The 22,163-nt window shown below is 48.8% G+C and overlaps 1 protein-coding gene across 2 annotated transcripts in view; it reads left to right on the top strand.

Annotated features, from left to right (window-relative positions):
- ASH1L (ASH1 like histone lysine methyltransferase) overlaps positions 1 to 22,163 on the top strand; it is a 54,017-nt gene that overhangs the window by 6,348 nt on the left and 25,506 nt on the right. Inside the window, exons 2-6 of one of the 2 annotated variants that reach the window (XM_062016391.1) lie at positions 675 to 1,198; positions 5,479 to 10,234; positions 15,432 to 15,533; positions 18,144 to 18,885; positions 19,705 to 19,884. In XM_062016391.1, coding sequence (XP_061872375.1) covers positions 776 to 1,198; positions 5,479 to 10,234; positions 15,432 to 15,533; positions 18,144 to 18,885; positions 19,705 to 19,884 — 6,203 coding nt within the window. In that variant the 5' untranslated portion in view covers positions 675 to 775. Of the gene's footprint in view, positions 1 to 674; positions 1,199 to 4,478; positions 4,576 to 5,478; positions 10,235 to 15,431; positions 15,534 to 18,143; positions 18,886 to 19,704; positions 19,885 to 22,163 lie in introns of those variants that run through there. The other variant, XM_062016392.1, reaches the window with a different exon arrangement.

Here is a 22,163-nt window from a genome sequence, read left to right as displayed (position 1 = left end):
CTTATGATAAATAGGTTAATTACATACCCATAAGAGTATCTGTGATGAGTGAGGACTGTTCTGTTCCCTTGTTCCAAGAAGTACAGATTAGTGTGTGAATTGGTGGGTTCTTCTTCTGTTCTTGCACTCTTCTTCCTGAATTGTGGGAAGCCTTTGGACTCCACAAGCAGATTTTGTGGCATAGTTGTAAACCAACACATCCTTGGGTTCAGCTCAAGTTTCCTGGTGGCTCAGGTGATTAAAATCAGCTTGTCTCTGGGTTTGGGGTTTATTTTCTTCATGGGCTTCATTAGCTGCATCATTCCTTAGTTGTAACTGTTTCAGTGGGTCCAGCCTGAGAGTGGCTGTACTAGGAATAACTGAGCTTTTAAACACCAAAACCATTTAGAGCATCAATATTAAAAGCCTTAACCATCACTTGAATTATCCTGTGGATAAGCTGGGAGTCACATGAGAATATTCACATACTTTGGACCTTTTTTACCTGCCATTGTGAAATGGTTTCCTAGAGAAAGTGTGTTTATGTGGTGGATGACAGGAAGAGATGGTGATTTGAAACATCAGCTGCCTGATGCTGCTTGTGTGAAACACCACTGTTTGCTTCCTGGTTGGTTTTACTTTCCATTTCTGCTAGGGAATGAAAGCTTACATCTGTCTTTCTTTTCCTCCTCCAGAGTAGAAGATGCTGGCTGCCAGTAGCAGAACAGATCTTCTGTGGAACATATCTCTGTAAATCTTCCCTAAAATTAACCCCAAGGCACCTCTTCTGCCTGTGATGGACCCTCGGAATACTGCTATGTTAGGCTTGGGTTCTGATTCTGAAGGGTTTGCTGGGAAAAGCCCCTCTGTAGTAAACATTGGCACGTTGGTGGGGAAAGGAGAAGTCGAGCTAGAGAGTTGCACCAAGGAAGAAGACGACGGGAAGAAGAAGAACCGGGAGGGGAACAGTGCAGAGAATGGGAAGAACGAGGCTCTGACTGATGCACAGCAACAGTTCTCAGTGAAAGAAACAAACTTTTCAGAGGGCAACTTGAAACTGAAGATTGGTCTTCAAGCAAAACGAACCAAAAAGCCTCCCAAGAACCTGGAGAATTATGTGTGCAGGCCTGCTATAAAAACCAGCATCAAGCAACCCAGAAGGGCACCCAAGAGTGGGAAGATGACAGATGAGAAGAACGAGCACTGCCCTTCCAAACAAGTGAGTGGTTTCTTTGCAAGTCATAGGAAACTTAAAGTGTTGAAAAGGTTTCTGGCATCTCTCCACAATCATGTTCTGTTGGGTGTTTTTGCCTCTGGTAGTGAAGGTTCTCAGTTTGGAATCACTTTGATTTCGTTTCAGCCAACAGGAAAAAGGTGCTTTTGCTGTTTTACAGCTGCCAGTGTTCTTTGTTTTTAACCAGGGATGAAAGATTAACCTGTGTTAACTTGAAGTGAACTTCATAGGTGAATGTCTGAAAAGTAACAGATGATCTTCAGTCACTTGGATAGATAATAGTGTGTGTGGGGGGTGTCTCTAATTGGGGCTGTGTTTCCACTCTGCTGATCTCTTGGCTTTGGATTTATTTATCAGAACTCTTGTTTCTGCTGTATCTTAACCAATGAACATCTCAAGCAGTGTCTGAAAAGTAAAAGAAACCCCAACTTTCCCAGCTGTGTTAGAAAACAGCCTGGTGATAAACTGCATATAAATGTGGTGGCTTGAGAGACGTGCCAGGTATTTTCCACTGCAAGGAGAGAGAGCCCTGCCTTGAGGATGTCTTGTTTTTATGACCTGCATGATGTAACAAGCAAGAGCAGCAACAACAGATAGGGAAGACAGGATAAATGGGAAGAATCAGAGATGTAGTTGCACAGATGCTCAGTTTTAGGAGTGTTTTGTTGCAGCAGGGTCTTTTTTTTCCCAACATACATAGAAGATTTGCTATCTAATAGGACTCACCCTCCACACTCTGGCTCCTTTTAGTACATGGTTACTGAGGTGAAGCTTTTCCTTCCATTCCTGTTTTTCTTGGGCTGTGTTTTCTCATGGGAGCAGTTTTATCCCTCCTGGTTTCTTTTGCATGTTCCTCGTGGAGCCTTGTCCAACTTTGCAACACCAGGAGATTCAGTAAGGGAATACAGGTCCTTGGAGCCCTTCCTTGGCTCTCTGTTTCTGAGGCTCACAGGTTCCCAAGGCTGAGGGCTTTTTCATTTCTCTACCCTGGGTCCTGTTTGTAAGGCTGCCTGCATAGGTCTGTCCTGGAATGAGGCAGAGCCTACCCGAAGGGAATGGAGAACTGCTTCATGTTGCACTGAGGTGACGTCTCTCTGACATACCCAAACCTTTTCCTTTCTCCTCACATACCCAGCCTTAAGTTTTCCTTGTGGAAGAGGAGCTTCAAAGAGAAATACTAAATGATGCCCTGAAAGAACAAGTGTGCTGTATGCTACATGCAATGACTAAAATGACTTTTTGGTTGGAAAAGCCCTTCAGGTTCATGGAGCCCAAGCCCTGCCCTCACCCTGCCAAGCCCACCACTAACCCTCAGCACCTCAGCTCCATGAAACTCCACGAGTTTGGGGTTTTTTCCCTGCATTATAAACAGAAAAGCATTTTCAGACAGCCTGTCAAACCAGAAATTCTCAAGTGGCACATTATATAACTTAAAACTTTGGCTCTGGCCTTTCTTTGACATGCTCCCATTTCAGAACAAGCTGCTTGTTCCTGATGGTGTCTGTGACTTGAAAACTACTGGGAGAGGAGGTCACAGTTTGCCATTATGCTGCTGGCTTTATCCTTTCTCTGAGATAAAACCCTGTGTTTGTTCAAGTCACACACTGAAGTAGGGCTCTACTCCCTCAGCATTGAAATGCTGAACGTGCTGCATGTGAAAGCAGCTCCCAGCATCAGGAGCAAAGGGAAAACAAGAGAGCAGATAAACATTTGTAGAGCTGCCTGTGAACGTGGCCACACCAGCCCTGGAAGCTGCAACGTTCTGCACTCACTGTAGCTCTCTGTAACTTATTTGAGACTTCAGATCTCTCCTCCCCATCTTTTGGAGGGATTGTTTGTGCAACAGAAGCTATTTCAGGAAAGTGGCACCTTATTTTTCCCCCTCTCCAGTGCAGTAGGATGTGTCATGGCTGCTTCTCTCCTCCCAGCTGTGTTTTGTGAGGATGAGGGTGGCAAAGTTGGGGGGAAGTTCCTGAAATGTGATGCTCCAACATCATTTACATAAGATTGCAGCTGCCACAGGAAAGCTGGGCTGTGTGCCAAACCAGTCTCCACACACCACAGGCTCTTTTGCACCACAGCTTTCAAACCAGTAAGTGATACGACTTGGGTGGGTTTTGTTCTACTGCTGCAGCAGGTTTGGAGACATCCAACCCCAACTGATGCTCTTGGCCACCTTCCCCCAAGAGAGGAACTTTGACCAGTGATGTATCCCTTGGTGTTGTGAAATCTTGTTTGTTTTCTGGCAACACGTTTGTGCTGTCAGGGCACTGAAATTCAGCTTCTGGGCTTTACAAAATGCCAGTGGGAAGGGATCTGTAGGGATCCTCCAGCCCTAACTCTTCCTAAAGCAGGTTCCCCTGGCTCAGGGGGCACAGGAAGGTGTCCAGGTGGGTTTGGGAAGCTCCTGAGGAGCCTCCACACCCTCCCTGGGCAGCCTGGGCCAGGGCTCCCTCAGCTCAGCACCAAAGCACTTGCTCCTCCCGTGCCAGTGGAACTTTTCCTGTTGCAGCTTGTGTCCCATTACCCCTTGTATTCCAAGCTTCTTTTCAACATTTAAGACCATAGAAAAAGAGGCTGTAACTCTGTGAAGGTTGTCTTTTAGGCTGATCAGAGAGACAGCTTTGATCCTGTTTAGTTAATACCTCTGGCACTCAGCTACCCCTCGGACGTCCCAGAGCAGCAGCACTTGGATTCCACGTTTGGAGTCGTGTTGTGTGTTGTGCTGACTCAGTAGTTCCCACACAAGTGCCAGGCCTATGTGTGGGCAGAAAGAAACCCACTTCTTGCTGTCTGCCTTCAGAAAGGCAACACTGTGGGGTTTGAAGTGTCTGCTCATGCACTGCAGAGGTTCTGGCAGCTCAGGCAGCGCATTACCCAAGCAACCACTTCCCATCTCTAGGAAACAGTCAGATTGAATCCAGCTTGCTGTCTTCTAAGTCATGCTGGCAGAGCTTACTGAACAAACACTTCATTCATGATAAGCACCAAAGTTTGCTGTTTATCAGATGATTTCAAAGGAATCCAGGCTCACTCTTCAGCATAATTAGATCTTGGCCAACCGTAGCTAACAGCTTTGTAAAATGGGATGAATCTGATGCTGTCTGGGAGCAAGTACAGTAAGTACTATGCAGTTGTCTTACTAATTTTTACTGCAGAGGGATGAGTAGGTGTGGCACTGATGCTTTGCACTCTCCTTTGAATGTTTGAGATAGTAGATCCCAGAGGGGTTTTGAATTGTGTGTGTATCTTATTCTCTCATAAGGGATCAGAGCCTTCCATCTGTAGCTCCTGCTGGGAGGGAGTGGATCCCATGCACTTCAGAGTGTGTTGGGCACAAGAATGGCCTTCCAAAGTCCAAGGTGAATTTGTTGAAGTGTTCCTAATGGGAATTTCAAATGTGGTTAAGTCAGAATTGAAGATAACATGCAAGTTTCATTCACTCTGTGTGTGTGTGTCCTGCCCCATACAAACAACAGAATAATTTGACTTCAAAGAATCGTTTTGGGGTGGAAAAGAGCTTGAAGCTGCTGCAGTCCCAGCCCTGGCCTCACCCTGCCCAGCCCAGCACTGACCCACAGCCCTCAGCACCTCAGCCCCAGGGCTTTGGGATCCCTCCAGGGCTGGGCACTCCCCCAGCTCCCTGGGCAGCCTGGCACAGGGGCTGACACCCCTCTCAGGGAAACAGTTCTGCCTCAGCTCCAGCCTCAACCTCCCCTGGGGCAACTCCAGCCCCTTTCCTCATGTCCCATCACCTGGGAGCAGAGAATTCAGCACCTCACCTAATTTTAGTCACTTATTTTCATCCAGTCAGCAGCTGTGAGGAAGACTTGTTGCTGCAGTGATTGAGGATGTGATGGGACAAGACTGAGAAGTGCTGGCAGAGCTGTGCATGGGGAGGCTTACACAGTGCAGCACATTGCTCAGATGCTTCTTGGTAGCACATGGGGACTTCAGGTGCTGTCACACTGTAAATTCATAGCCCAGTACATTATTGTCATGGGGATTTTTAATCAACATCAGTATTTTTAGGAAGTGTTTATAACTGGGAGACAAATTAAATGGCTTCCATTTGAGGACTGGGAGTGAGTTTGAGCTTCCTTAACATCCCAAAGCCCTCAGATGATCGTGAAGTGTGTGTTTATGCAGTTACCCTATTGTCAGTAGCAGATATGAATCATCTCAGCATGAAAAGCTGCTGTGTTACTAGGAGAGAATGTCTTTGTGCTTTGTTCCTAAAGATGTTTCTTTAAATTAACTTCTAGGACCCTTCAAAGTCGTACAAGAAAGCGGGAGAAGTGACAACAGTTGAGTTACATGTGGAAGAAGGTACACAAGTAGAAACAAATCCTTTATCTAAGAAAGTTTCCCCATTGCACTCTGAAATGACAGATTATATAAAGTCACCTCCTCCAACTCTTATCAGTAGCCATAATTCTGACTTAAAGGATAGAACACAAATTAATGGAGCAACTACTGTCACAGAGAAATTGGCTCAACTTATTGCAACTTGTCCTCCTTCAAAGTCTTCCAAAACAAAGCAAAAGAAGCCTGGAAATGGAACTGCATCTGGTTTGGTTAAAGACCCTGGGAAGAAGCTGCCAGGAACCATAACTGCAAGTGGGTTAGTTAGTAAAGATTTGGTAAAGAAACTGCCAGTATCTGCTATTGCTGTTGGATTGGTTAACAAGGACTCAGGGAAGAAGCCATTAGGGATTGGTAATGCAGCCATATTGGTTAACAAAGACTCTGGGAAGAAGCCACAAGGAATGGGCCCGTTAATTGGATTGGTTAACAAGGACTCTGGCAAGAGGCCGCCGGGGATCAGCACTCCAGCTGGGTTAGTGAGCAAGGACTCTGGAAAGAAACAGCCAGTAACCAGCTCTGCAGTTGGGTTAATCAGCAAAGATGTTGGGAGGAAACTCCCTGCTATCAACACTCCACCTGCACTGACTAATAAGGAGCCTGTGAAAAAGCCAGTGGGGCTTGGCACTCCAGCAGCGTTGATTAACAAGGATGCTGGGAAGAAGTTGTTGGGAATAAGTAGTCCTCCAGGACTGGTTAACAAGGATTGTGGGAGAAAGATACCAGGGACTGGCAACACAACAGTTGTGACAAACAAAGACTCTGGGAGGAAGACACCAGGGATTGGCAGCCCAGTTGGCCCAGTTAACAAGGACTCTGGGAGGAAGATAACAGGAATGAGCGGTCCGGTGGGATTGGTCAGCAAGGACTCTGGGAAGAAGCCAACGGGAATGAGCAGCCCGGTTGGTTTGGTCACCAAGGACTCTGGAACTCTGAAAGCAGACTCTCTTAGCCCTGCCTCAGAGCCCTTCAAGCTTCCTTGCAATTCAAACCTCAGTAGCCTTGAAAGCCACGAGACTACAGATTTACTGAAGGAAAACAGCAGCGGCAAGAGCTTTGAGAAGCACGTGCTGAGACAGAGCAAAGAAAGCATCTTGGACAAGTTCTCAATTCGGAAAGAAATCGCTGATGTAGGCAAAGAGATGTTTAATGAAGGAATGTGTCCCCCACAGGATGCTTACTCCAGCAGTGAAAAAGGGATCTATGAAACATCTAAGCACGAAAAGCAACCTCCAGTCTACTGCACTTCACCAGACTTCAGAACAGGGGGTGCTTCGGACGTCTCGACGGCAAAGTCCCCGTTCAGTGCGGTGGGAGAGGGGAATCTCCCATCACCTTCTCCCACAGTGTCTGTTACCACCTTAAACAGGAGCCTCTCCACAGCATCTTCCCACTTAGCATCCAGCTCCTCCTCCTTGCATCTAAGTTCCACGGCTGATCTTTTAGAGGGGATCTCGGATCAGATGGGCAAAACTCAGTTTGCTACTGACAGCAGCCTCCTGAACCTCAACAGGACATTGAACCGTCCTCTGAGCACCGATTTTAAAGGTGCTGACAAAGATTCAAACGATTCCAAAGCAACTTATGTTGAGACTTCAAGAACCAGTCCCTCTACAGGGAAAAAACCCATTTTGGCAGCTGAAACAAGCATTCATGCCACTGTCACCCCTTCAGTCGTTAGTTTCACAAGCTTGTTTAGCAGCAAGCAGTTCCTAAAGATCGGGGCAATAGCTTCATCAGAGAAATCCTGCCAAGGAGCAAAAAACCTGAGCTCAGCTCAGCAATCCAAACCTTTAAAGAAGAGAAAAGGAAGGAAACCACGATGGACTAAAGTGGTGTCGAGGAGCACGTGTCGGCCCCCAAAGGGTCTGGAGCTTGAAAGGTCAGAGCTCTTCAAAAACATTTCATACACTGCACTGTCGAGCAGTAATTTGGAACAGGCCAAATTCTTGAAGAACATAGGGTCAGCTTCCTTCGTGGAGCACGAGTTTGTCAAGCATCAGCTGCCAAAACTGAACGAAGCTAACGGACAGTCTCTCGCTCTCTTAGCTGAGAGTGACAAACAAACTCCAAAGTTCTACAGTTCTCACAAGCAACCTTCTGGTTTGTGTATGTCAGATGATTTCTTACCTGACATGTATAAACCCAAAAGGGGGAGACCCAAATCCAAGGAGATGCCAGAGCTCGAGGGACCTCCCAAGAGAACTTTAAAGATCCCGGCATCGAAAGTCTTTTCGGTGCAGTCAAAAGAAGAGCAAGAACCTCCTATTTTGCAGCCTGAAGTTGAAATTCCCTCCTTAAAACAGAGCTTATCAGGACAAGCTTTTCCTAAAAAGAGAGGGAGACCTAAAAGGCAGATCAGGTCCTCGATTAAAATGAAGCCCCCCATCCTCTCCGTGGCACCTTTCGTCGGAACGGAGAGCTCGAGCAAAATGGGATCGGAAAGCGATCAACATCCAAGTGGGGATTTTTTTGAGAGAAAGGAGCAGCTTCGAGGGCCAGAAGTCATCCAAAGCCCTAATATTTGTAGCATGAGCGATTTGGAAGTAGACTCAGACAGAAAAGTCGCCAAGAGAAACAACGGCCAGTTAATGAAAACGATTATTCGGAAGATCAACAAAATGAAAACTCTGAAGCGAAAGAAGCTCTTGAATCAGATTCTGTCGAGTACTGTGGAACCAAATAACAAAGGGAAAGTGCAATCTAAACTCCACAACACGGTGTCAACTCTTGCTGCAACGTTTGGGTCAAAGTTAGGCCAGCAAATCAACGTCAGCAAGAAAGGAACCATTTATATAGGGAAAAGGAGAGGGAGGAAACCGAAAGCCGTCTTGAACGGGATTCTAAGCGGCGGTTCTGCTGGCCTGACAGTCCTTGAGAAGTCTGCTCAGCAAGGTCCTGGTACGTCCTTAGGACAAGTACTTCCCCATTTGCTGCCTTCAACAGCTACTAGTTCAGAGATTCTGCCATCTCCAGCTTGCTCCCAGTCGTCTGTGGTGAGCGGGGGGCAGAGCCCCGTGGGCAGCGACGCGGGTTTCATCGAGCCCAGCTCCGTGCCCTATTTACACATCCACTCCAGGCAAGGGAGTGTTGTCCAGACCCTTGCCATGAAGAAAGCTGCAAAGGGAAGGAGGAGATTATCTCCCCCAACCTTGTTGCCAAACTCTCCTTCTCACTTGAGCGAGCTGCCGTCGTTGAAAGAAGCCACTCCGTCCCCAGTCAGCGAGTCCCACAGCGACGAGACCATTCCCAGCGACAGCGGGATAGGGACAGACAACAACAGCACCTCGGATCGAGCCGAAAAGTTTTGTGGGCAGAAGAAGAAAAGACATTCCTTTGATCACGTTTCCCTTCTCCCCCCTGAAACTTCCACTGTCTTGAGTAACCTGAAAGAAAAACACAAACACAAGTGCAAGCGCCGCGGCCACGATTACCTCAGCTACGACAAAATGAAGAGGCAGAAGAGGAAAAGGAAAAAGAAATACCCTCAGCTCCGTGGGAGGCAGGACCCAGATTTCCTGGCTGACTTGGAAGAGTTGATCAGTCGCCTGAGTGAGATCCGAATCACCCACAGGAGTCATCACTTCATTCCCCGGGACCTGCTGCCCACCATCTTTAGGATAAACTTCAATAGTTTCTACACTCATCCCACTTTCCCTTTAGATCCTTTGCACTACATTAGGAAACCTGATCTAAAGAAAAAGAGAGGCAGGCCTCCCAAAATGCGAGAGGCTATGGCAGAAATGCCCTTTATGCATAGTCTTGGCTTTCCTCTCTCCAGCACCGGGTTCTACCCCTCCTACGGCATGCCTTACTCTCCATCTCCCCTCGCAGCTGCCCCCATTGGCTTAGGCTACTATGGAAGGTACCCTCCAACCCTTTATCCTCCTCCACCTTCTCCTTCTTTTACTACCCCTCTGCCACCACCTTCCTACATGCACACAGGTCATTTGCTTCTCAATCCCACCAAATACCACAAGAAAAAACACAAACTCCTCCGCCAGGAAGCTTTCCTCACCACAAGCAGGACTCCACTGCTGTCCATGAGCACGTACCCCAGCGTTCCACCTGAGATGGCCTATGGCTGGATGCTGGAACATAAGCACAGGCACCGCCATAAACACAGAGAACATCGTTCTTCAGAGCAGCCCCAGGTTTCCATGGACGCCATAACGGCCAATAGCTCCCCACGAACGGTTCTGGAGTCCTTGAAACGCTACAGGTTTGGGAAAGAGGCTGTGGGTGAGAGGTACAAACATAAAGAGAAACACAGATGTCACATGTCTTGTCCACACCTCTCGCCTTCCAAGGGTTTGTTAAGCAGAGACGAACAGTGGGTCAGGAGAGAGCCTTCGGAGTCTAATTCCTTAGCCCTGGGATTGCAAACGCCCTTACAGATAGACTGTTCAGAGAATCCCCCAGGGCTGTCCTTGGGGGGATTTACTCCAAGCTCTGAGCCAGCCACCACCGAGGAACACACAAACCTTTTCACAAGTGCAATAGGCAGCTGCAGAGTCACCAACTCTGCCAGCAGCAACGGACGGAAAAAGTTACCCGAGAGCCCCGGCCTGTTCGGCGCCCAGGACACGGCCCTCGCCCGACCTCTCCGAAAGGAAGCCTTGCCTTCCCTTGAAAAGGCACTGCAGCCACTCTCAGGTAAGGCAGCTCTCATTCCACCTGCTTTCCCACGTGTCTCCTGTGCTGTGTCGTGCCAGATGAGTGCTGCAAGAGGCCTGGTTGGAGCTCTGTGGCTCTGGGAGTGGGGTGGGGGGTGGATTTTAGTCCCGTTGCGTGCGGCGTTCGGGGTGGGCTGAAGGGAATGTCTCCTCCAGAGCTGCTTGGAGGGGTTGTGGAAGTGCTGCTTCCCAGCAGATGGTTCTTGCTTTGGTCAGCAGCGTGTGAAGTTCTGCTCAGGATGTTTTCTGGTGTCTTTCACTTTCTCCTGAGCCATTTCAGCTCGGAGGGATTCGTTTGGGTTTTCTCCCCGTTTCTCATGTGAGATTTCAACACGTTTCTGTTTGGTTTGAAGTGAGTTTGATTTGCTTTGCTACCACACTTGTGAATAACATTTCCATTTAAGAAAACATTTCCTTTCTCTTTCCCAACTCCATTGAAGTTGATTTGATAAGCTCAGCGTGGCTGATGTGAGGCCTCTGGCAGTGCCTCAGAGCGCTTGCTCTGTGATGCTGGGGATGCCCAAGACCAAACCTTGTAATGACTGAGTTACACAGAGCTGGGAAACTCATCTGATGTAGCCTCAAGGAAAACTGGAACAGAACCAGCTGAGACTGTAGACACAGAGAATGTCAGAGGGCTGTTTGAAGGGAGAGGCCTCACCTCAGACACTGAGACCTTTGTCATTTGCATAACACCAAGGGGGAAAAAGAGGCAGATTCTGTTTAGAATGTGAAGAAACTGTGTTCTCCATCACTTCACTGACTGAAGTGTCACTTCATGCTGTACCTCATTATTACAGATGTTTCTGGGAATCACTTTCCATTTTATCTTGCTTCTGTCTTAACTTACCCTGAGCCTGTTTGTGAGCCCACCTAAGATCACCTGCAACAGTGGAGCTTGAGCTCTTCCTTCTTTACTTCTGACCTGTAAATGAAGCCTTGGCATCATCTCCCTCCCTTCAGTACTTGATACACTCTCCCTTGAAATGTAAATCATTTGTCCAAAACCACTTGTGACTAAGATTTCACAGACCAAGAGTCAAGCAAACAGCCAGCTACCAGCAGTGACTAATAGCTCTAATGCCTCCTCATGTTCCCTACTCTCATTTTCCTCCTTTTCTGATGATACTCCCTCCTGTCACCTCCCTCTCCTGACAAGAAGGGGGTTTTCTCTCAGTTTTGGTTTGGCATTTGTACAGGTTTTATGTTTCTCTGCTTTATCTTAAGGACAATTGGAAGGAGCTGGATTCTTTGAGAGGTTCATACTGATGTTGTTTCATAGGACAGGGCAGGGGGGGATGAGGAGAGAGCAATAAAACCATGACATTGCTGCTCCTGCAGTGGTGGAAAGGAGAATTCAAAGGGCCAGGTCACCAGGAGGCTTAAATTTGGCTCCAGAATGAAGAAGTGGTGGTGGTGGTGTGGGAATTTCCTGAGCATTTCCATTGCAGTGAATGATCCACTTGGGTTTTTATAAGGAACAACCCAGTGAAGGGAAAAAGCAGAGCTGAAACCAGCTCTGAATCCCTCTGCAGCTTGTGGTGTGTCTGACCGGTTCCACGCCTTCAGGAAGTGTCTTTTCCCCACCATGGAAACCCAACTGGTTTTATTGTGGGGACTGGCTTCCAGCTCAGTATTTACCTCACTCCCAAGGAGCTCCTAAGGCTGCAGGATCAGAAAACTCCACAGTGCCTCCAGTACAAAGCCCCAGGAAAGTCAGAAGGATGTGGGCTTTGTTTGTTTGGCATCAGCATGGAGTTGCACCTTGTGATTTGTTGTGTTTTAACTCTAGTGCTGATCTGGGACTCTGAAAGTGTTACAGTGAAAGACTTGAGATGTTTTTGAGCACAGAGGAAAGAGCTGTGGTGCTTCAAAGGGCTTTTGCTTGTTAAAGCAGGGGCAATTTAGGTGTGTGGTGGAGAGAACACTGAGTCTGAGCAGTTCAAATGAGCAGGCAGAGACCAGCACTGGGGAATGCCTTCTGAAATGCTTCTCTGATCTGTAGAGGATGATCATGGCATTTTATACCAAAGCATCTCCCAGGGAAAATAAACATCCTCTCCATAGAGCCCTGAACACAAACTTTGCCTGTTGAATTAGCTGAGGGGTTCTCTCCATGTGATGTGTTCTTGGAGATTGCCAGTGTCCAAGCTGTGTTAGAAACCTGCATGCTTTGCCAAACAGGACTCTGGCAAAGGTTGGTGTTTGGCAGAATCATAGAATTGACTACTTGGAAAAGAGCTTGAAGATTGTGGAGTCCCAGCCCTGGCCTCACCCTGCCCAGCCCAGCACTGACCCACAGCCCTCAGCACCTCAGCCCCAGGGCTTTGGGATCCCTCCAGGGCTGGGCACTGCCCCAGCTCCCTGGGCAGCCTGGCACAGGGGCTGACACCCCTCTCAGGGAAACAGAGAGGGGTGTCAACCTCTCCAACCTCAACCTCCCCTGGGGCAGCTCCAGCCCCTTTCCTCATGTCCCATCACCTGGGAGCAGAGAATTCAGCACCTCACCTAATTTTAGTCACTTATTTTCGTCCAGTCAGCAGACTTGTTGCTGCAGTGATTGAGGATGTGATGGGACAACCTCAACCTCCCCTGGGGCAACTTGAGCCTCTTGTTACTGGGAAGCAGAGCCCTGACCCCCAGCTCCCTGCAGCCTGTCAGGGAGTGTCACAGAGTGCTCCTGGCTGCCCTCAGCCTCTTCTCCAGCCTCAGCACCCCCATTCCCTCATAAGGCTCCTTCTCCAAACAAGAACTGTCTCTCTCCCTGTGCCAAAGGCTCCTCACACCTCCCTTTCTGCTTCTCCTCCCTGGATCCAGCTGAAGCTCTCAGGCTTCCCCAGAGCACGGGGGTGACACTCCCAGGCAGCTCCAGTGCCCAGCAGCACGCTGCCATTCCTCTGGGCTTCCTTCAGGAAGGCAGCCAGGACTCAGGGAGCTCCCAGGAGCCCTGAAAACCAAGGGCAGTGCTCACCTCAGCCTTCAGGCCTCACCATCAGTGCCCCAGGCTCCAGAGATGGAACAGAGAGTGCTGCTGGCTGCCCTCAGCCTCCTCTTCTCCAGCCTCAACACCCCCATTCCCTCAGCCCCTCCCCAGCCCCTTGTGCTCCAGCCCCTTCCCCAGCTCTGTGCCCGGCTCTGGCCACGCTGCAGCCCCTCAGTGTCCCTGTGGCAGTGAGTGAGGGGCCCAGCACTGACACAGCCCTGGAGCTGCAGCCTCCCCAGGGCCCAGCACAGGGGACAATCCCTGCCCTGCTGCTGCTGAGCCCAGCCAGGCTGCCCTTGGCCTTCTCACCCCCTGGGCACGCTGCTGCCTCCTGCCCAGCTGCCACCAACCCCCAGCTCCTTTTCCAGCAGGAGATGAGGTTTGGGTAGAAGCCGCTGTGCCGTGGGTCGGTTCATGCAGCACGAACACAGCGTTGCCCCCGTGAAGGGCACGAGGCTCTCGCTGTTTGTCCCTACGCTCTTTGTCGGAGGCTGTTGTGTGTTCCCCGAAGGTCCCTGTGCCCGAGTCCCCTCCTGGAGGCTGTTGAGTGTCCCCCGAAGGTCCCTGTGCCCCCGAGTCCCCTCCTGGAGGCTGCTGAGTGTCCCCCGAAGGTCCCTGTGCCCCTGAGTCCCCTCCCGGAGCCTGTTGAGTGTTCCCCGCGGGTCCCTGTGCCTGAGTCCCCTCCCGGGGGCTGTTGAGTGTTCCCCGCGGGTCCCTGTGCCTGAGTCCCCTCCCGGAGCTGTTGAGTGTCCCCCGAAGGTCCCTGTGCCTGAGTCCCCTCCCGGAGGCTGCTGAGTGTTCCCCGCGGGTCCCTGTGCCTGAGTCCCCTCCCGGAGCTGTTGAGTGTCCCCCGAAGGTCCCTGTGCCCCTGAGTCCCCTCCCGGAGGCTGAGTGTCCCCCGCAGGTCCCTGTGCCCGAGTCCCCTCCCGGAGCTGTTGAGTGTCCCCCGAAGGTCCCTGTGCCTGAGTCCCCTCCCGGAGCTGTTGAGTGTCCCCCGAAGGTCCCTGTGCCCCTGAGTCCCCTCCCGGAGGCTGAGTGTCCCCCGAAGGTCCCTGTGCCTGAGTCCCCTCCCGGAGCTGTTGAGTGTCCCCCGAAGGTCCCTGTGCCTGAGTCCCCTCCCGGAGCTGTTGAGTGTCCCCCGAAGGTCCCTGTGCCTGAGTCCCCTCCCGGAGCTGTTGAGTGTCCCCCGCAGGTCCCTGTGCCCCTGAGTCCCCTCCCGGGGGCTGCTGAGTGTCCCCCGCAGGTCCCGTAACGCGCCCGCAGTCGGTGGCGCCCTCTGGCGGCCGCTGCCCGTGCCGCGGGGGCCCGATCCGGCAGCGGGGCTGTGAGACCCCCCCGGGATGTGAACGGGGCAGGCGGAGGCACCAGCAGCATCCACAACCCCCTCAAATCCCTCTTGTTGTGCCTGTCGTAACTTACAGCTTCTTCCAGCTCCGGGAGGCCGTTGCTGCTCTGTCAGCCGTTCTGTTTCCCGTGGCCACCGGGTGCTTGGTTTAGGGTGTGCTTCATGAAAGTGCTGCATCTTGTGGTTTCAGAGAGAAAAGAGTTCTTATGGAACAAGCAAACGGCTGCCCAGGGAGCTGGGGCAGTGCCCAGCCCTGCAGGGATCCCAAAGCCCTGGGGCTGAGCTGCTGAGGGCTGTGGGTCAGTGCTGGGCTGGGCAGGGTGAGGGCAGAGCTGGGGCTGCAGCAGCTTCAAGGGCTTTTCCACCCCAAAACGATTCTGTGATTCTGAGATGCTTCTCCAGAGCTCCAGTGATTGAAAGCTGGGTTGTTGGAGTCTCCATCATTGGAGCTACTGAAAACCCAACTGGATGTGGTGGCCCTGAGGGACCTGCTGTAGTTGACCCTGGTTAGAGCAGAGTCAGGGGGATCTGCAGAGCTCCTTTCCAAACTGTTCTGTGAAAATCAAGCAGTGAAGCAAGGGAGTTCATTTGAAAATAGGAATATGAGGGTTGTTTTCCTCTTTTTTTTAAACAGAAAAAGCAATAAGTGGTGTTAAGCCTGTGAGAAAATCCTTCTTGATGGTCTGTTTCCATCCTCCTCCTCTACCTACATCCATCATAGCAAGCAAGTGTTCCTAAAGATAAAGAGTAATCTCAGATGGAATATTTAAGCATCTACAGGGTGTTGCAGTGGCACTGCCAGCCTGAAATGACTTTTTTTTTTGTGCTTTTCCCTCATCTGCTTTTCAGGCACTTTGCCAACACAGGACAAACCTTCCCAGAGGCAGTCAGAGAGCACAAACTGCAGCCCATCCAGAAAGAGATCAACGTCTGAGAGCACATCTTCTACAGGCAAGTAATATTGGGTGGCCTTATCTTTGGGACCACTGCTATATTGGTGAATGGAGTGAGCTCTAGTTGGTGGCCAGTGGCTATTGGTGTTGCCCAGGGCTCAGTGCTGCCCTCTTTGACATCATCGTCAGTGATCTGGGGGAAAGGATCAAGGGCTCCCTCAGTCACTTTGCAGATGACACCAAGCTGTGGGGAGTGTGGGGCTGCTGAGGGCAGGAAGGGGCTGCAGAGGGCCCTGGGCAGGCTGGAGCAATGGGCTGATGTTGCCCAAGGGCAAAGGCTGGGTTCTGCCCTTGTGCCACCCCAAGGCCAGGCAGCTCCAGGCTGGGGCAGAGGCGCTGGAAACTGCTGCAGGGAAAGGGCCTGGGGGGGTTGGTGGCAGCTGGGCAGGAGGCAGCAGCGTGCCCAGGGGGGCAAGAAGGCCAAGGGCATCCAGGCTGGGCTCAGCAGCAGCAGGGATACAATTAGAATCACACAATGACAGGGGATTTAAGTTCTAAGAAACCAAGTTGTAGAGAGACTTCTCATCAGACAAATTTGATGGCAGATTTGTAGTGAACATCCTTAGGGCTGGGCTTCAGAACCAGTTCTGGTTTTCATATGGGGACACTGTGCCAAAAGTGCTATTTCCTCCTCCTTTTAGACAGATATTTACAACAGATGCCTTTATTCAGTGTATGCTCAAGAAAGTCATCTGCAGTCAAGTGTTCTCTCTTTTTCCTCCCTGTCTTGTCAACTTTTCCTTCCTCATTTTAAAGATTCCACTGCAGTGAAGCCTTTGAATAGGCAGGTGTTAAAAGTTCAGACATATTTTGTGCAGGAGAGGGTAGGGATGAAATGAACCACAAGTTTATCAGCTTCAAAGTCTTTGAACTGATGATGCAGCTGGCAAGAGAAGTCTTTGTTATATTTCCCATAGATCTGGAATGCACATGGGATTTCAGTGCTTTTGGCAGAGAGCAGCTTTGTTAGCAAGGCCTGAGAGTGTGCCTGTGTGGCTGCAGCTGTTTCAGGGATCACAGCCTTCAGTTGTCCCATCTTTGGGATCAGTTTCCAAACAGAAACCCCAGTTGAAGGACATCCATTAGGCTGTTTGAGTCCAAACGTGGTGTGTTGTGTAGTTTGGTTATCAAGGGGTGCTGCAGCTGTTTACAGAGCTCACTGTGCTAAACAGATGGTGTTTCTGTGAAGAACCCTCAGCTCCATCCCAATGTGTATTTAAAGACCATAAGAAAACAAAGAGTAATTTATCATTTCATCTACAATTGAAAGCTGAAAGTGCAAAACCTTCTCTCAGAGTCCTTGAGCTTTGCCAAGTGATGGCAGTTGAGCTTAAAGCACTGACCTGACAAGTGTGTTTCTCTTTTCCTCTTTCACCCTGCAGGAAGGACATTGTCCATAGGAGGATTTGGAGGAGTTGTTAAGCTGATTCTTCTCTCCTCCTGTCAGTTGTGCACTCTCTGAGGCACGTTTCTCATTTGCACTTGCAAATTCATGGCTTTGGAATCTTAATGAAGAATACATTTCTCCAGAGGTACCACATTAGGACTAGTGAGCACTAAGACTGGCAAAATACTTCCTTTCAACTCTTTGTTCTTTGTCAGTTAATGCATAATCTCCCTCCTGTCAAGTGCTAGAAACTCTTGGCTTCCCTTTAACAGTTACCTCTACACTAATACATGTCCTTCAGGCTGTGCCCCAGGACTTCAAGTAGATCTCACCCAAAGAACTGGCTGCAATGTTTTGGAGGTGCTAATGTGCAGTTGTGATGTGTTTATGAGAAGACAGCATCCATTTCCTTCCACAAAGGGCAGGGTTTCTTCTGATTAAATGTTATCACCAAGAACCAGCAGGGCAGCTTTGGGAAGCTCTTAGTTTGGAACAAATCCCTTTTTAATGCAGCATAATCTATGTGCTTGACCTGGAAATTGTCTTTTTCCAGTGACCAGTCTGCAGCTTCTTACAACATGCAACATTTAGCTTAACAAGTGAAACCTGAACTTCTTTTCCTGTGTGAATCAGCCTTACAGATTTCCCTTGATCTTGATTTACCAACCCTACACTTGCTTCCAGCCAGTTCCAGCATCATTACAGTTGTCTTTTTGATAAAGAAACTGCAAGAGCAATGAAAAAGGCTTTTCAGTACTTCCAAACAAAAACCTGTCAGTTTACAAACCTTTCAGCTTTGTGTTAGCAATATCTGGGGTGGGTTTTTTTTAGTCTAGAAGCATTTCACGGGTTGCTGAGGTGTTTTATCAGCATTTGGGGGTTTTTTCTGTGCACAGAGAGCTTCTTTTTAGTGTTGAATAGTAACTTGAGAGGAGTTCTGTGTACTCAGGGAGGGCTTTCATTGCTCTTTGCTTTTAGAAGTGGGGGATTATGTGTGAGGAAAGAGGAAACAGTTGTATGTTAAAAGTGATGATACAACACACAGACTTTCCACTTGCATCACTGGGTCTCTTTCCCATCAGAACTTGTCCTAACAATGTATTATCATTGGATATTCTGGAGCATTGTAGGATACAGAAGGAACACATCAGTCCATTCAACCCTTGTGGTTTAATTGCAACCTCATTTGAGCAAATCTCAGTGTCTGTGTCTCTCTTTCAGTGATTGGAGTCCCTGCCCGAGGAGCAAGGCTGGCATCTGCTGGGGAGGATTCAGTGGACAGCTTACTGCAACGAATGGCACAGCATGACAGCCAGGCCACTTTGGACAAAACCTTAGAAGCAGTCATTGCAAACGTGTCTGTTCCACCCTCAGCTAGTCCTGCTCGAAACCACCCTAGGGAAAGAAGTCTGGGCAAACAAGACAACCTTGTAGCTCCAGCCATTCCCAGCAGCTCCTGCAGCGACAGCATCTCGCTTCTGTCAGACAGATTACCAAACAGCTACTCCCCACATCACCTCAAGAGGAGTGTGGTTGAAGCCATGCAACGCCAAGCTAGGAAAATGTGCAATTACAACAAGATCTTGGCAACAAAAAAAAATCTTGACCATGTCAATAAAATCCTGAAAGCCAAAAAGCTGCAAAGACAGTCCAGGACTGGGAATAACTTCGTGAAGCGTAGGCCAGGTAGACCCAGGAAATACCCAATGCAGGCTGTTGTTTCAATGCAAGCTTTCCAAGCAGCAAGACTGGTCAGTCAGGAGTTAGATAAAGGAGAAGAAAGCAGCAGTCCCTTACATCTTGGACCTGATACCATCACAGATGTGATTGAAGCTGTGGTGCAGAGTGTCAACTTGAATCCAGAGCATCGGAAAGGCTGGAAGAGAAAGAGGTGGCTTGCAGAGGAACAGGCCAGGAAACGACAGAAGCCTTTACCAGAAGATGAACAGGAGAGCAATAAGAGGTAATTCCCTGACAGCTTTCTACCCACAGTATAGTCACTGTTGATATTACATTTGGATCCATGAAAGAATCCTTCTCTAATGAGCTTGTGGCAGTGGTTTGTATGAGAGAGCTCAGGAAGCAATATGTCAGTTTTGAGCACACTTGAAGGGTTTCTCTAAGTTACTGGATGCACCAAAATGGGATGGAATCTCAAACTGTTGGCTTTGTGAAGCAGGTTTTATGGTTGTCTTCATGGAGAATGCTTGTAGTGAGCTGGTAACAGATTCACTGATACTGGTGAGATCAGGGAGGGTGTGGAGGCTTCTTTGGAGGTCTTCACAACCCACCTGGACACGTTCCTGTGTGACCTGATCTAGGGGAACCTGCTTTAGCATCTTTACCATCCATTTGTGTTTCAGAAATGAACAGTGTAACACAGGCAATCACATTCACAGAACCACATGTGCCTTCTGTGGCTCTCCTGAAGGCTAAGGAAAGGTTTACCACATGCTATTTATAGAGTACAAAGGCAGAGAGCATAAACCACCTCTTAAATCACTCAACTGAGGCTCCAAGGGATAAACATTAGCAGTACAAACAACATTATTTTGGTGATAATTAATCATACCATTACTATTCATGTTGTTATGATTTATCTTCAACCAGCACTTGCTCATTGAATTGCAGCTTTTGAAACAGCTGAAACATGAGCAATTCATGGGCTTTCTTTTTGCTTCCTGCTGGTCAGATCACAGAGATGAGGAATGGAATAGGGTAAGAGAATCTTTCTGGGAAGAAGGATGGTAAGATAATCTTTAATCTTTACTTTCCCTTCCAGTTTTCCTGAGACAGTAGCTGAACCTCCCAGTCCACATGATGCCCTTGGGAAACCACAGGAACCTGAAAACACTGAAAAGCCTTTGCCATCTCTGCCCCAGCGTGAGAAAAAAGCCCCTCGACCCCCAAAGAAGAAGTACCAGAAGGCAGGGCTCTACTCTGATGTGTACAAAACAACAGAGTAAGTAGTAAGCACTGAAAAGCTGTTGTCTCCAGCTTTCTTTCCAACTAGAGAAGAGCTTCTGCTCATGAGTAGCTGAAGTAAAGCCATCAACTTAATTCAGGCCTGTGAAAAATTGCATGCATGCTAATGATCAGACTGTGAGCCAGTGGAGCTTTAAAATGTAACCCCAGTCAGAGAGCTGCCTCCAGCAGGCTGGAATTGTTTCTGATTATCAACCTGGCAGGTGAGAGCTTCATTTGTCAGTGGGAACAACCATGGCAGTAAAAGTGCTGGGAGAGCTTGAGGTGTTCAGGTGTTGAGGATGGTGTCTACATAAAAGGAGCCTTTAGGTTTCTGGTTTTATTGGCTTGAGTGTGATGACTGATCATCTTTTGTGGGGAGGAATTTCAGGTGTGCACCCTGTTCATTTCACAGGTAAGTGAAATTCATCCCCTTCATATTGTATGAGGTGTTCAGAGGAAAAATCCAGCATTGTGTCATTCTTTTCCACTGGTTGGCTCCCAGTTTAGTGTAACCAGAGTGGACATCTCTGGCTCCTTCCCCTTCAGACCTCTGTCAGTGCAAGAGGAGAGCAGAAGTGCAGTTGTTACCCCATTATTTCTCTAACTTCCTGCTGTGTGAGTATGGAAACATGCTCTTGGTGGAGAAGGAAAATGCAGCTCTGTAATCCTACTGCACCCTCTAGTGATGGTACAGTTTGTGTTAATCACCATGGCTGTTCAGTCTCTTCATTCTCAATCAATGGCTGCTTTTCTGTACTTCTTGCACTGTTCAGTTGCAGACACTTTGCCTTAAACACCCTTTTTCCTACTCTACTTCATCTTAAATACTTAGAACATAGGAAGTAGTGAAGGTTTTACTGAGACATCTCTACATCAGTCACATCCACTGGAAGAATCACACAGGTCTTTTGCTGAAGAGAAGGTCAGTGTGTGTGGCTGCACAGGACTGCAGCTTTGAAACCAAAGGGAGATGTTGTGCAGGAGTCATGCCCTGTTTTCCCAGCAGGAATGCAAAGTCTGGTCCACCAAAGCAATGAAGTAAGAACTAGGAATTAAATGAAGATATTGGGGATTGTTTAGGGAAATGTGATATTTTTAGGGATGATTTTAACAGTAATATGAGCCCTCATGGCAAAAGTGCCTCTGTTTTCATAGAATCATGGGATTGATTGGTTGGGAAAGAGATGGAAGGTTGTGGAGTCCAAGCTCTGCCCTCAGCCTGCCCAGCCCAGCACTGACCCACAGCCCTCAGCACCTCAGCCCCACACCTTTGGGATCCCTCCATGGCTGGGCACTCCCCCAGCTCCCTGGGCAGCCTGGCACAGGGGCTGACACCCCTCTCAGGGAAACAGTTCTGCCTCAACTCCAGTCTAAACTGGAGGGCATGGACAGAGAGTGTGGGTGGAAGCCCTGCATCAGGCTGGTTGGGGTCAGAAAGGTGTGTTAGTGGCACTCAGAGTCCTGGTACTGAACTGAAGCTTCTGCAAGGCTGTCAGCATCCCTCCCAATGGGAAAGGAAGAGGTCTTGTCATTGAGACAATAACTAAACACAAAAGCAGAACCTTTATTGCCTGCTCAGAAACCCCAGCTCATCTTCCTAGTGAGAATATGTGGGCCTGTTAATACAAACCCTTTTCTCCCAGGGTAGAGGCCTTTTTGAACTCAAAAGGCTCTTTTTGCACTGCATTTATGTTTCTAAACCCACCTGTGTTGTTAGTACTTGGTTCTTTCAGCAAATTCCCCTTTCTTCCTGATAAGTATTTGTGCTTTATTGTGACATCTCAGCCTTTCCCACTGAAATCCCTCTGCTCAGCTTCCTGATCTGTCCTAACAGTTTCTTTACATGCCTCCAACAATACTTCACTGCTGTCTGTGGAAGGAAAACAGAGTAGGTGCCTGCCATGGGTGTGTTTGCAGTGCCTGGAGAAATCCATGTGATCTTGTGTGGGTTTAGGTAATTGCCATTTCCTTTCCATATTGATTTTCCTCCTTCCAGTTTATTTACCCTCATTTCTTTTTCCACTGGCTTGCTCTCCTCTGAGCCTGTGGCTGTTAAAGGCTGCATATTTAACTCAGATTCAAGGCACTTTTCTATTGAAGGTTTCTCCTTTCTTCTTCCTCTGCCTTTGGTTTAAGGATTTGCTTTCCTCTTGGAAACAGAGATTCACACTTTGCCTTTTCAGTTTCCTCTTGATAAGAACTTGCTCTCCATGGCTTTGTGGCAAAGCTTAGTGATTCAGTGCAGCACAACTCAGTGAAAGGGGTGAGTTGGGG

Source organism: Colius striatus, chromosome 29 (genome assembly GCF_028858725.1).
Source record: "Colius striatus isolate bColStr4 chromosome 29, bColStr4.1.hap1, whole genome shotgun sequence".
Lineage (NCBI taxonomy): Eukaryota > Metazoa > Chordata > Aves > Coliiformes > Coliidae > Colius > Colius striatus.
This window is presented reverse-complemented; position numbering and strand designations above follow the sequence as displayed.